General features: G+C 41.6%; 1 protein-coding gene and 2 pseudogenes across 1 annotated transcript; 2 read left to right on the plus strand and 1 right to left on the minus strand.

The window, feature by feature from the left end:
- Positions 1-4,608: 4,608 nt before the first annotated feature.
- Positions 4,609-6,592, plus strand: LOC146377236 (uncharacterized; annotated as a pseudogene).
- Positions 6,593-10,073: 3,481 nt separating this feature from the next.
- Positions 10,074-12,640, plus strand: LOC146377237 (uncharacterized). Its single transcript, XM_084944074.1, has 6 exons — positions 10,074-10,231; positions 10,353-10,424; positions 10,524-10,642; positions 10,726-10,786; positions 10,878-10,972; positions 11,409-12,640. Exons 1-6 carry the CDS (start codon positions 10,196-10,198, stop codon positions 12,388-12,390), a joined length of 1,365 nt encoding a protein of 454 aa, XP_084800200.1. The 5' UTR covers positions 10,074-10,195; the 3' UTR covers positions 12,391-12,640.
- An 855-nt stretch (positions 12,641-13,495) lies between these two features.
- LOC146377238 (uncharacterized) lies at positions 13,496-14,738 on the minus strand (annotated as a pseudogene).
- Positions 14,739-15,785: the final 1,047 nt, after the last annotated feature.

Consider the following 15,785-nt stretch of genomic DNA (forward strand, 5'->3'; position numbering starts at 1 on the left):
TTGGTCCGCAACTGGTTTACAGACCAACCATCCTTCATGGCACTCAACCTCCCTCCATACTCTCCATTCTTAAATCCCATCGAGGAGTTCTTCTCTGCCTGGCGCTGGAAAGTGTACGACCGTCATCCTCATCAACAGGTAGCCCTTTTACAGGCAATGGAGGAGGCATGTGGAGATATTGACCAGGCATCATGTCAGGCCTGGATACGGCATTCAAGGAGATATTTTCCCCGGTGCCTTGGACTGGAGGATATCGCATGCGATGTGGACGAAATTTTGTGGCCGGACCCAGAGAGACGACATGATGTAGGCTGATTGTCTTTTTTCTTCCCTTTTTTTGTGAAATTCCTATTTTGTGTTCTGACTTTGTCTTGGTTTTGATGAGTGTGAATAAACACCAATACTTGAAGTTTGGATCCTTGTATGTTTACATGACACTATGACAAAAGTGTGACCTCAAATTGACATCTGGACACAGAGAAAGCAAAAGCCAGATGTGTTTTGTATTCATACCATCAGTGTGCAGTTGGCGCATTGTGTGCTTAGTAGATGATGGCTTGTGTGTACTGTTTGATACGAAAACACCATTTTTTATTTTTATGAAGGTGTGAAGAGTTAATCTAGCTGTGTTCGCTTTTGCAAGAGAACTACAATGTTTTGATAATTGGGTGACAGGTTTTCTTATTTGTGTGTAGAGTTTTGCAAAAATAGCCAATAGTTACAAAAAATGTGCTTAAGCAATCAGAAAAAACTGTAATTACAGTTTTTCTGAGTTGCTAAAACACTAAATCCCAGTGTAAAACATAAACTGTCAACTATGAAAACTATTTCATCAAATCAATCCCACAGTTGCCAAAACCTCAAACACTATTCATCTGGTCGGGACACCATTTGCAAATCTGAATCTCCCATTTACCAAAACTCTAAACACCTTCTCAAACACAAAACACATTAAGCAGTGTGGTGCACTTGTACCCAGAATGGTGCACACGGGCTACATTAGTGAAACACAACTAACACACTGTTTTCATCATTAACACACTACCACTCAAAATTGAAAACACATGTTGCAACCTCTTCTTCTGCTTTTTGCTAGATTGAACATAGCTTAATCCGCAAAGATGTATTCATGAGGCCTAACCATTGAGTCAATCTCAAGGATTCTCTTTACAAAGTGACAACAAACAAATTTTAGTTCTGTAAATGAAATAGTATGATGTAAAAATGTGATATGTATACAAGAATACTTGAAGGATGGCCACATGAGGGTGGAAGAACACGCATGCACTCACAACACCAGGAGACACTTATTGTGGATATGGTCCGTCAGAATAATGCAATTTGACTGCATGAAATGCAGCAGTGGATTATAGAAGACAACATACATTTTGAATCTAGCAAAAAGGAGAAGGTCACAATGTCATAGGTCAACGTGCCATTATTGAACTGCCTGGTCAGCGTGGTGGAAATGTAACTATCTGTGCTGCCAACAGCAGCTGTGGGGTTCTCCACAGTCATGTTACTGTTGAGCCATACAACACCAAACTTCTAGCAACATTCCTGGATGCGCTACAGGATGCTCTGCTTGAGTAGAAAGATCGCAAGTAGGCAGAGCATCCCATATCATTTGGGACAACGTGAGCTTTCACCGATGTCCAAGAATACACAATTGGTTTCACAATGAGCAGCATTTTATTAATGTGTTTCTTCCACCATACTCTCCCTTTTTGAACCCTATCGAGGAGTTTTTCTCAGCATGGAGATGTAAAGTATACGACCGAAACCCTTACACAGGAAAATCTACTTCAAGCATTGAATGGAGCATGTGGTGAGATAGGAGTGGAATCTTGCCAGAGCTGGATTCGGCATGCTAAACGATTCTTTCCTCGCTGCATTGCAAGGGAGACCATAGCATGTAATGTGGATGAAGTCCTGTGGCCTGACCCAGCACAGAGGTGTGATGCTGAGGCAGGATAAATTATCTGAATATGTTGGAAAAATACGTATTTATAACTTTTTTAACTGCAGTTCTTTTTTAGTTAAAATGTGAGTAGAACAATAAATGAATGAATAGATAAATATTATTTTCCAGCTACTCACAGTGTTTTGTATTTATTTTTGTAGTGTGTAATCATTGCTAAGTTGTGTTTGCACATTGGCTGGTTTTGTGTGTTTTTTGACAGCAGTGCTTGATTTTGAGAAAAGTTAAGATAGTTTTGGGTCAAATGTTTGTGTGTGTAGCTTGAATTTTAGAGTTTGCGTTTAGTGTTTTGAGACAAAGAGATGAGATTTTAGGAAATGTGTTTTAGCAATTCAGAAAAACTGTAAGACAGATATATCAAACAGGGAGAAACATAAATAAAAAAAAATAAACAGAGGACAGCCTGAACTGGGGAAACTAAGAAAATGAGACAAAAACTGGAATACTAGAAAAACCTGGGAAACCTTGGAAACATGTGAGGAAGAGCCTGAGGGAAAAACAGACACGACAGCAAAGGTCAGGGGAAAACTCACACAATATATACAGACAGAAGGTGATCAGGGGAACTGAAAACACGGGGTGAACACAGTTGAAACGCCACAGAGGAAGCATAACTAAACACAATGAACATCGACCACAAGACTGTCAAAAATAAAACAGTAAAAAGGCAGACTAATAAACTTTGACTTAACAAGGGAACAGGGAAGATACAATGGGAGACGAAATGTGAACATAACTATGGAACACATAGAGAGGACATGACGGGCTAGTGAGAACACACATGACAGATGGGGAAGACCTGGCATGAGACACAGGGGGAAACATGTAAACAAGAGGAGAAAACAGAGGGAGAGAGAAGGAGCGGGGACACGAGAGAGAGGGAACGAGAGCAAGAAGGGACACAAGGGTGAGGGAGAGCGCAAGACAGGCTGGGGAAACATGGGCAAACATGACAGACAGGGGAGGCACGGAATAAATGCAAGGAGGGGAACATAGGAACTACATGGGAAAACCCAGACACGAGGATCACACACATGCACATAAACAGAGACACACAGAGAGGGGCACAGAGGACAAAGACACAAGGGAACCTAATAAACAAGGAAGTAAACTCATCATAAGTACACTCAGAGACATAATAAGAATGAACTCAGAACTAACCAGTCAAATGAAAATAATCATAATAATGCATAACAGATATGAAAACACAAGAAAAGTCAAAACGCTGCATCAAATGACCCAGAACAATGACAATGTGATTGTTTCTGTATCATCTTAGCATTAATCAATTGAAAGGATGCCTCGATCAGGCTGAGTGTCATTATGCCTTTCTGTGCCCTCTGGCTAGAGTTTCAAAAATTCTATTTAAATGAGTAATTATAATAGTTTTTTAACATTTATTATCAATTTCTTTGAGTCTGAACAGTTAAAAATATATTAAAGCATTTTGATGTAAAGCAGCACTGTATGCCCCTGTGTTCCTTTCTCTGTTTGACATTATTGTTTCACTTTTGTATTGAGTAATATAAAATACTTTGACTGAGAGCTTCTGTTCTGACATGTCAAATGAGTCAGTTTTTCTGTATATTGCACACTGGAACTGATGCATAATTTGCATAATTTTTCCCAAAGGAGTTTTGTGCACTCATAATATCAGTTTCTCCACATATAAACTGATCTAAAAAAAGTCAGCAGATTTCTGAGGTATATAGGTACCCTATGACATTTATTTTGCTGACTTTGCATTTGACTGGACTTTGATCTTCTCTGTTATATCGGCTACATGAACGAAAATTCCTGAATGAACCCAGGTTGCCACTCAGTGTTGCACAATCCCTGTATTCTAAAACAGCATTGGCAGTGTCCAGCTCATCAACCTATGCAAAGTAAACCTAACAGTGGGTTCTGTTAGCTTGTTGTTATAACAAGAAGGGATAAGGTAAGAAGGGATGAGAATAGGGTGTTGTGAGACCTATGTTATTTTCTGTATCCAACATCTATAGTGAACTAGTAGCTCAGTGTTCCAACATTAGGAAAGAGCAACTGCTATCACAACTAGAAATTGATGAGGTACAGCATAATTGTTATGACAAGGGGAAACCAGCATGTCAGGTCAGGGATGGGGGATATCATCATCCCCACCGAAGATTGGGTACCAAGCCCCAAGTACAACTGGCACATTGAAGGCGTTGAAGGCGCTAGAGCAGCTGACCTGAGAGATAGTATAATGGCTAAGCTAAAAACTTGGACCCTCCATGACCAATTAGGTGAAGTACCATCTGAAGGTCTACTAGGAGATTTGAATGCAACGTCAGGGGAAACAGACAGAAACAAACCAGCTGATCTACAACATGAAAGCCGTGATCAGCTGTGCCCTTCTGTAGAAGGAGACTACAGGCCAAGATCAAGGTAGCATGCAGGGAAGTTAGCCAACTGTCAGAGCTCCAGAAAAGTGAAGAAAGGGTAGTACAACAAGGGAAGCATAAGAAATACAGCAAGGTATCCATAGCTGGAAGGTTCTCAGCTGAGGGCCAAGCTCAGCACGTGGGCTGTGTGCTTGATAGGTTGCTAAAGTATAACACTGATTTCATGGAATTTATTGACGTTGACAGTGAGGTAGACATTACAGTTTTTCTCAAATGTTAAAACACAAAAGCCAATCCTGTAACCCAAATGACCAGTAGTCTAAACACATTTACTAAATGTAGCCACCATATTCCAGTACCATAAACACATGTCACATGAAGACACAATTCACAAAACACAACCCTCTGTACTCATAAATCTAAACACATTTTTCCTTGCTAAAACACATGTTGCAAAACAACTCTGCTCATATTCTCAAATGAAAGCCCATGTGATGCAAAATGCTTGCCACAGTCACCAATCTTTGAACACAGGGAACACACCTGGCGTCAGTCACTACACACAACGACTCAAAATTGAAGACACCTGTTGCTAATGATGTGACCCCACCTATAAAAGCATAGTTTGGTGAAGATGCCAAACAATCACAATGGATGAAGGCATTCGAGCGTGCGGAAGGAGAAGAGCTGCAGGCCGAAGAGGGGTTGAGATCAGAGGAGGAAGAGGTGAAGGCCTAAGAAGAAGAGGAGTTCGGAGTAGAGGAGGAAGAGAAGGAGGCCAACAAGAGAGAGGAGAAGGTCCAGGTGGGAGAAGAAGACAACCTCGCACCATCATAACAGATGATATGCGAGCAACAGTAATTGATCATGTCATTGGCCATGGCATGACAATGGCTGAAGCGGGACGAAGAGTACATCCAAACCTGAGTAGGTTCACCGTGGCCACCATTATCAAGGCATTTAGACAACACAACAGGTATAGTACGCTATTGCTTTCTTTGTCACACTACAGTTTTACAGGCCTGTGAAAGTGGTCTGTTACTTTACATGTAGTTTTACATATAAATCAGTCAATTGACAACACATGTTTCTTTCTTTAGAGCTGAAAGGATGCCACATAGAGGTGGGAGGGTTGCCATATTCACAGCGGCACAAGAAACCCTCATTGCAGATATGGTCCGTGAGAACAACTGCATTAGACTCCGAGAGATCAGAGACAAAGTCATTGCAGATAATGTAAACTTTGAGAACATTGATGCTGTCAGCGTGTCCACAATAGACCGAGTTCTCCGGCGCCAGCAGATGAGGATGAAACAGGTCTACAGGGTTCCCTTTGAGCGCAACTCTGCGCGACACATAGAACAACGTTACGAGTATGTGCAAGTACGTATACATCCATGTCCACAGTACAGTTAGTGGACATACTGTGTTGCTTAGTGGCCTACATTACTTCTGGACAATACTGTGCTACCTGATTGACCGTTCTGAACACCTGTACGCTTTTCCATGTTCACAGAGGATAATGCAGTTGGACGCGATGGCCAGACCCCATGAGTACCTCTTCCTGGATGAGGCTGGCTTCAACCTCCAGAAACGAAGGCGAAGAGGCCGTAACAACATTGGCCAAAGAGCCATCACTGAGGTTCCTGGCCAACGGGGGGGTAATATTACTCTTTGTGCAGCTATGGGTACGGAGGGGCTTGTCCACCGGCATGCTGTCGTTGGGTCTTACAACACCCAACGTCTCCTCACCTTCCTAGAGGAGCTAAAAGACATCCTCCTGGACCGTCAACAACACCATCCTAGGCTAGCACATCACATGTATGTGATCATTTGGGACAACGTCCGCTTCCACAAAACACACCAAATCAGAGAGTGGTTCACCACCAACAGTGACCACTTTTTAAACGTCTGTCTGCCACCCTACTCCCCTTTCCTGAACCCTATAGAGGAGTTCTTCTCCTCATGGAGATGGAAGGTGTATGACAGACAGCCATACACAAGAGAGAACCTCGTACGGGCAATGGAGCTGGCCTGTGCTGACATCCCAGTGGAGGCCTTCCAGGGATGGATTCGCCATTCCAGGGCGTTTTTCCCGCGGTGCCTAGCAAGGGACAATATAGCCTGTGATGTGGATGAGGTGATGTGGCCCAATGCAGCTCGGCGACATGATGCCGCACAGTGACTGTGTGTAATACTGTAAAAAGACCGTGTAGACAATAAAAAAGACTTCACACCCTGATCATGTTTCCGAGAGTACTGTTGTGTGCGATAGATTCTGTTTTTGCATTGAGTTGTGTTACAGTAGTGTACGTACATGCAGGATGTTTTTATAGATTTATAGTCTTCATGTGAAACTCACAAATCTAAATGCCTAATCCTCTGCAGGGTTCTATGACGATCCGTTACTGTACAGTTTATAAAAATATGCATTGGCAGTTATGAACCAAAGAACCTTCTCACAAATTGAGCATTGTGTTTTCAATTGTTTTGCTGTAGTGTGTAATGCTGTGTATAGTGTTTACAGTTTTGACAGCTTCGAGCTGCTCTCTTGGTGTGGGAGTTTGAGTTTTGCAGTGGGAAGGTGTGGTTGTGTTTATGTAGCTTTAGAGAAGGGTGTTGTGTTTGGACATTGGGGGACCTGGTGGTAACGTTTGTGACATGTGTTTTAGCATTTGAGAAAAACTGTAATACAGGTAAGCTCTGTGTGTGGAGTACAATGGAGGGAGCAGGAAGAGTGAGAAGTAGAGGAGGCCGAGCAAGAGGACGTGGAGGTGAAGTAGTAGGATGAAGAGGACTAGGAGGGGGGAGAGGAAGAGTAAGAAATAGAATTGCTGATGACATCAGAGCTACAATAGTGGACCATGTCATCAACCGTGGAATGACCCTGAGGGAAGCTGGCCAACGGGTTCAGCCTAACTCGAGCCGCTACACTGTAGCAAGCATCATAAGGACATTTTGAAATGAGACTCGGTTAGCACAGTCACTTTGCACTAAGATTTGTAGCACTGCCATATGCCAATGAGAAACACAATACCATAGATGTAAAAATACTGAAATTGTTACTTTACAGAATTGCTAGACGACCAGATGCTGGGGCAGAGGAAGCATGTTCACTGCAGACCAAGAAACCCATATAGTCAATATGACGATTGCAAATAATCCTATACTTGGAAATAAACACTTGTGTTTGTTTTGATGTGTGTAAATAAACACCAATACTTGAAGCTTGGATCCTTGTATGTTTACATGACACTATGACAAAAGTGTGACCTCAAATTGGCATCTGTACACAGAGAAAGCAAAAGCCAGACAAAAACACCATTTTTACGAAGGTGTGAAGAGTTAATCTAGCTGTGTTCGCTTTTGCAAGAGAACTACAATGTTTTGATAATTGGGTGACAGGTTTTCTTATTTGTGTGTAGAGTTTTGCAAAAATAGCCAATAGTTACAAAAAATGTGCTTAAGCAATCAGAAAAAACTGTAATAGTCCCTGTTCACTCTATGCTGTGTGTGTGTCTGTGTGTGTGTGTCTGTGTGTGTGTGTGTGCGTGTGTGTGTGTGTGTGTGTGTGTGTGTCCTAAATTAAAGGTAAAAACATACACTCTGACACACAGATGCAAATATAAGTCATCTTTATTTATATAGCACATTTAAAAGACATCAAGTGTCGGCCAAAGTGCTGAACAGAGGGATAATATGGTGAAAAGAATTAAAATAGATAAGATGAAAACATTATAGAAACATTGAGACATCCGTATATGTTTGTAAAAAAATATGTGTACATGCAAATATGCACATACATATACAAAAATGTACACATTCACGCACAAGCACACATATGTGAACTTAAAATACACGTACACGTGTCTGCACATGCAAACATCATCCAATGAGATAAAAAACCAGAATAGCAGAAACACAATAACAGAGGTGTCAGAGAGATCCTTGGAAAATAGGAAGGGCTTCAGATTGGATTTGAAGACTTCCAAGGATGAAGAGGATTTTATGAAAGGGGGACGACTGTTTCGGGGCAGCAATGGAGAAAGCTGTCACCTCTAGATTTGAACTGGGAGCATGGAACTAATGACAGCATCTGACTGGAGGAGCGCAGAGTTCGAGTGGGGCGGTGTGGGCTAAGAAGATCTGAAATGTAACCTGGAGCCATAATAACAAACGCACACGCATGCGTCTTCAGCATTACTGGGTTTCTGCAGCTCCTGGTTTCCTGTTTAATACATTCACACAAGCAATCAAACGCTATGAATCGGTTCCACAATGTTTGCAGTCACTTTATAAAAGGTGTAAAAAGGCAGTCACTGATCAGCACTATAACATTTTGACAATAAATTGTATTTGAATAAAACTGTTTCCTGCAGCCTAAATACGTCTCTGTACCTGAATAGAACTAAAGATCTTTCTCATAGGGTTAATGACACGTCTACCAACTATTTCATGTCCACATTACTGCTGAGAGTTACTCCAAAAACTTCCTTTAGTGGCTCTTCATCAGAATATTTACTTAGTTGTTGACATGAAAATCAGTCATTGTGTATTTTGAACACCTAAGCTTCAGTGTGATGCCATTATCCTGCCAAACAACATAAAAGTCTCTAAAAAGGTAAGTATGGAGCAGCATCCTTTTTTATGGAAGAGGAAGGAAAAGTCATATTTATTATTATTCTCATATTACACAGACTGTGCTGACTGAACAGGCTCAGGCTGAAGCAGTGCAGATCCTGGCCTATTTTCAAGTACCATTAAAGTTATCACGTGTATAAATCTCTCCATTAGATGTCAGTAGACGGCAGATTGCAGTCAGTGCAGTCACTTTTCTTATCCCTCCTGATTCAAGAGCATAAAGCGATCTACGTTAGCTCTGGTAATTCTGACGGTCGTTCGGTAAATCTTTGTTTAATCTCTTTATTTGCTTTTTGGAGAAGTGAAGGTACAAAAACCTCTTCAATGAAATTTGCTTTGGTGGACAGAAAACAACCGTTGTAGACTGTTTGCGGTTACCTTTTATAAGTATTGAATTTTCAAAAGTGAAGTCAGTTCTTCTGACCAGGTTCAGACCAGGATGAACACAAGTATGATACTGAACCCACTAGAGAACTGGTCCCAGCTGTGGGTTCACCTCCTCCTGCTGAACTCATAGGACAGACTCTAATGTAGCATCACGTTCATCGGTCACTCCTGACCTCCTGTGAAGCATGACAAATGTGTAATTAATGACTTAATTATTTGGGGTATTATTGCTATAAAAATAATATTAATAGTATTATTATTATTGTGCTTTAGGCTCCACTGATAACGCAGAGGTCTCTTCTTCCTCTGGGCTGTTTAAAGGGCCAGTTTATCCAAAGCTGTGTATATACCAGCTGCTGTCAGGCTTCAGATGTCTGCATTAGTCCACAGTCCACTGTTTTGTAAGCCATTGCTTTACTGCAAAAGTTCCCATCTACTGTAAAGAAATGGAGATAAGCAGGCACATAATATGAAAAGGCATGCTGTAGGTTGACTTTGTCTTTTCTGATCCATCGGTTTGTGTGGCTCTTTTCACAGGAGGGACCTAACCCACACTTTATTTACTTATATGATAAGTTTAGTGGAATGTAGTGCAAAATACACAGTGTTTACTTTTAATTTAACAACATGAAGCTGCATCAAGTTTCCATGGTGACTGCTCAAGAAATTCTGCATTCATAAATAAACATCAGACTGTCAAAAGAGCTCATCTGTGCGAGACCACCGAGCTGAGAGCATTTTCAAGTCGAGATCCCCCCGTACGCCATCGTTGGAGAGCAGTTAAAGTTTTTCTTCCCGACTGTGATTTGAAAACGTCTAAATGGAATCAAGTCAAGGAATCTATAAACCTATCAGGGTATGTGAAGTTTTTGCTTTTACTGCATTTCAATAATATGAAGAATTTGATGTCGTTTTAAAAGTTGACAAACTGAGAATCATTTTAAGTAACAATGACTAAATTGCTATTTCTTTGACAGGTGTTGTTCAACACACCGATTTATGAAACTGCTGTAAAGATCTGCTGGTATCTTCCGGGCTACAGGACTCAGGTTAGACCCAGATTCATGCAAACCAAAGCTGACAGAAAATATCAGGTCATTTCTGAGGACCTGAGAGTGGTGGTGATTAAATGTCTCCTTTACTTTTAGATTGCGATTATGACGGAGTTTCTCAGACTTCAGCAGGAAGATCTAATTCCACCGAACCTCACTGCTGAAGATCTGAGAGATCTTTTGGTGGAGAAGAGCAGGGAGACACTCAGAGAGCAGTGAGTTACTGTCACACCTGAAAGTCTGTTTGTGATGACGTGTAAATGCTGAGAGAAAACCTCTGCTTTGCTTTCTTTTGAAGGCTGTGGGAGTTTGAATTAGAGGATTTTGAAGAAGAGGAAGCCAAACCTCTTCTAAGGCTGGTAAGACGAGAAAACCCACAAGACTTTTTTTTTCATTATGTTCACATAACCTTTAAACATAAGCGCACTGTAAATGTGTTTTCTGTTTCAGGTGTGGGCGGTGAACGTCAGCAATAAAATGAGGGACGTTGAATTTGAAGCCAGGATGCTTCTTCAGTTCCCAGAGGCCGTACCTCCTAAATTTCAGTGAGTCACATGTAATATACAGTTATTAACCCTGTAAGACCCAACCCATCAAAAAACAGCCCGAAAATTCAGATTCTTTGGAGCTGAGATGTTTATTAACCCTTTAAACAAAAGCCACAAATTAGTTCTTTGCTATGTCATGTTGTGTATGATTTACTTTTATTATGTATTTATTTTTTGTATCACATTTGATACACTGGGTGTTTTTGGCAACTTTTTGTTAACGACAATGTTAACTTTAGACTAAAAAAAGAGTTTTGTCCACAACATTTAGAAATTATAGCAAGTATTGATCATGTTGATGAGATCGAGGTCTCAGAAACTCATGTATGATACAAAGGCGGTTACAGGGTTAACAGTCCAGCTACAGTGTTTCAATATTTAAATGATGCTTTGAATATGTTTAAAAGATAACACTTATCATGTTTTTCTACAGAGCACCTAAACTCCTCAGCGTGGTGAAGGATTACGTTGAAATCCTGAAAAAGAAGCAGCAGGAACAGCATAACAGCAAACTGCTCACCGCGCAGGAGGTAGTGATCGAGGTAGTTCCCCGCGTTCTCCAGGGCTTCTGGGAGCTTCCTCCTCGTCCCCTCCTAAACATGGCCTCCCAGAGTCTAAGTATCCTCTCCACAAGTGTCACCAAGGCCACTTTAGATCGTGTCTCCAAGAGCCTCACGGCGATGGAAACACAGGCCATCTTCACCCGCTCCATCCGAGACGATATGGTCGACAGCATCCTGACGGAGATTAGACAGAAATTTCCTGAAGAAATTCTGTCTATCAAAGTTGCAAACTTTGCGCCAGTGTTGCTGAAGACCATTGCTGATGTAGCAAGGATCCGGATATGTGAAATCTTTGAGCCCCCTTCAAGTCCTGATGTGAAGAGCACAAATGGAGAGCGCTCCTCTGACGGCCTTTCAATGGCAAATGATCCACCAGCCGAAGGAGCTCTGTCAGAAAGTTTTCCAGAGCCTGACGTTCCCTGTGAGGAACTTCTTACTGAAAGGGCATCCAGTCTGAGTACTCAAGACCTTATGATCGAAGGAGCTCTGTCAGAAAGTGTTCCAGAGCCCGACGTTCCCTGTGAGGAACTTCTTTCTGAAAGGGCATCCAGTCTGAGTACTCAAGACCTTACGATCGAAGGAGCTCTGTCAGAAAGTGTTCCAGAGCCCGACGTTCCCTGTGAGGAACCCTATGCCGAGTCCAAATCCTGTGTTGAAGGCGAAGATCATAAGATCAAAGGATCTTGTTCGGAAATTGGGCCACTTCCTGATGTTCCCTTTGAACATCCCTTTCCTGAACCTGAAGCCAGCATGAAGTCCAAAGACCGTCACATCAAGAAGAAGAAAAAGGGCTTCTTCAAAAGACTGAGAAGTCTGTTCTGCTGCTGTTGCAGACAAAAAGACACCGAATGACACTGAAGCTGTGACCCAGTATTGGTGTTGCAGTAACTGTAAATATGTAAATATGTTCCTTGATGATTGTTGTTCATGTTTTTGGGGGTTTCTTTAGTTTTCAGTGGGCTGGGTGATTTTTCTCCTCTGTGTTCTTTACTTAATTCTTGTTCATAGTTCCTGATTTGTTTTCCTAGTTCTTGTTTCTTAGTTTTTAGTTTCTTGAGTCCACCTGAGTTTCCAGCAATAAAAGCTGCTGATTCAAGTTTCATTCCACGTAAGAGTCCTGTGTTTGGGTCCTGCTACCTGCCTGTCACAGCACACCATGACAGAAACTTTATAAACTCATTCATATTTCTACACGAGTCTCCAGCTATGTTAAAGATTTTTTTCTTTCAAACATTTGTAAGAATCTCTTATGGTTCTCAAAATACTTCCATAAGTCCAGTAAGTGTAGTCCAGTAACATATTGATGGTATTATTTTTAATAATTATTTTTAATACAATTATTTATTATTTTTAATGCAATTTGAACTGAAACTGGTATATAAAATGTATTTCCTGTCGAAAATGCAGTGTGAATGCTAATAGCTGAATAGTTTGAGTTGAATTTTTATAATTGCTGAAATCTATGGTGAAAAACATGTTACAGTTTTTGCCCGTTGCTTGAACACATTTTGCAAAACTTCGCTCATTGTGCCAAAACTCTAAACACAAGTAAACATGACACAACAAAATATACCATTCACATCTGTGCCAAACTGAAACTCTGCTGTCAAAACCTAACATTCCTCTGTCAAAATGTAACTCTGTTGACAAAATGACACATACTTGCATCATATGCAGATCAGATCAGGGGGAACACACTAGTCTACTTTATATAAAACACTGCAGTCTTTGATTTTCATTGTTTATTCAGAAGGCATATTTTCAGGAGACACAAACAACCAAAAAAAGCAAATAGGCCTACTCAATATTGTACATTGCAGCACCATGAATTCAGATAAAGCAAAAAAAACAAACATAATACAGTAATAGAAAAAACACTATACTGTACACACAAAAAATCATGACAATTGTGCATACGTGGGCTCATGGATCCCGCCGTCTGTTGGGGTCTGGCCACAGGACCTCATCGGCATCGCAAGCAGTGTCTTCTCCCGCTGGGCACCGGGGAAAATATCCTCTTGCATGTCGAAACCATCCATGGATTGCTGTCACCTGACTGTCGCCGCAGGCTTGTTCCACTGCCTGCAGAAGAGGCATGCGGGCATGTGGTTGGCGGTCATATACACGCCATCTCCAAGCCTAAAATAATCCTCTATAGGGTTTAAAAATGGTGAGTAAGGGGGCAAGTATACCACTTCAAGTTGGCTGTGGTTGGAGAACCAGGCCTGGACCAGAGCAGCCCGATGGAAACCGACATGATCCCATATCACCACAAACCTGGGCTGATCTGCTCTGTTCTGTACAACTATATCATGGAGAGCATCTAGAAATGTGAGTATATGTTGGCTATTGTATGGACCTAGTTTTGCATGATGATGCAGAAGCCCTCGAAGGCTAATGGCAGCACACAATGTGATATTTCCCCCGCGCTGCCCTGGGACGTGCACAATTGCCCTTTGGCCAATTACATTACGACCCCGTCGTCTTGTTTTGCACAGGTCGAATCCAGCTTCATCAATGAAAATGAATTCATGAGGCTGTGCAGCTCCATCCATGGCCAAGATTCTCTGTAAAACAAAGAGAACATATTACTGTACTACAGTGCTACACATACAGGACCCTCACACATCACACAGGTACCTGTGTAGCTCTCAGGATGGATCCATGTGGTACTGATATGGTACATATTCAGCTGCTACTGGATTTCACCAATACTGTATTGTCCATGTAAAGGACAGTTACACTTACCCGTACATATTCAGCTCGAAGTCCTTTGACCCTGTCACTGTTCCTCTCAAATGGGACTCTGTAGAGCTGCTTCATGGTGATGCTGTGTTGTCCCAAGATGCGTCTGATGGTGGTGATGCTCACATGGTTTATGTTGTTGAACACTTGCCTGTCTGCAAGTATTTGCTTTCGTAGCTGGTGGAGACAGATGGCATTGTCTGCCCTCACTAGGTCCACAACGGCAAGTTCCTGCTGTTGTGTGAACAGGCGTTGGCGTCCTGCCCCAGAAGGTCTTCGAGTCATTCTAGAGAAATACAACCACATACTGTCATCGCTTTGCTTATTTTCCTTACAGTACTTTACTGTATATACTGTATCATCCACTGTACAACACTGTACTTCAATATAAGTAATCATGGTATGTTTCACAGAAACTACCACTTTGGCTGCAAAAGGAGCATCAGCACCCTGCAATACCCTGTACACTTGATATGGTGATGTGATATACTGTAGAACAGTGCTATGAAAACCACCTGAGTCGAGTAGAAGGTAGAGAGGTGAAGACAGACCTGCTTTCTAGTCGGAATGTTCTTACAGTTTTTTCTGATGGCTTTAACCCTAACTGTGATTCTTACAGCACAATTCCTAAAACTATTAATACTTATAGCAAAACCACTCACTGAGTTTGCAAAACTAAAAGCACAAACACTGCTTTGCACTCAGTTTGCAATTTTGCAAAACTGTAGGCACAATTCACTGCACAGCACTCTTTTTGCAGAACTTTAAACACAACTCACTGCTTACACTCAATTACCAAATTTCCAACACACTCCTAGCAAAATTATACACATGTATGGCTATCATTAACACTATTTTGCCAACTGTCTGGCACACTTTCACATGTGAAAACTGTTTTAGATAATTAGTCCACTTTGCAATCAGCCTAAGCACTATAAACAGGCCACAGGTAAGCTGTCTATGTGGAGTACAATGGAAGGAGCAGTAAGAGTGAGAAGAGTGAGAATCAGAGGAGGCCGAGGGAGAGGACGTGGAGGTGAAGAAGTTGGAGGAAGAGGACGTGGAGGTGAAGAAGCAAGAGGGTTAGAGGAAGAGGACAAGGAGGAGCAAGAAGAGGACGAGGAGGGGAAAGAGGAAGGGTAAGAAGAGTAAGAAACAGAATAACTGATGACATCAGAGCTACAATAGTGGACCATGTCATCAACCATGGGATGACCCTGAGGGAAGCTGGCCAACGGGTTCAGCCTAAACTGAGCCGCTACACTGTGGCAAGCATCATTAGGACATTTCCAAATGAGAATCGGTAAGTACTTTGTAGCACTGCCATACTCTAATGAGAAACACAACAGTACCATACATGCAAAAATACTGAAATTGTTACTTTACAGAATTGCTAGACGTCCAGATGTTGGGGGCAGAGGCAGAATGTTCACTCCAGAGCAAGAGACCCATATAGTGAACATGGTGATTGCCAATAATGCAATAAGACTGCGCGAAATACA

The sequence above is a fragment of the Perissodus microlepis genome, chromosome 11 (genome assembly GCF_051167445.1).
Source record: "Perissodus microlepis isolate ML-2025 ecotype Zambia chromosome 11, ASM5116744v1, whole genome shotgun sequence".
NCBI lineage: Eukaryota > Metazoa > Chordata > Actinopteri > Cichliformes > Cichlidae > Perissodus > Perissodus microlepis.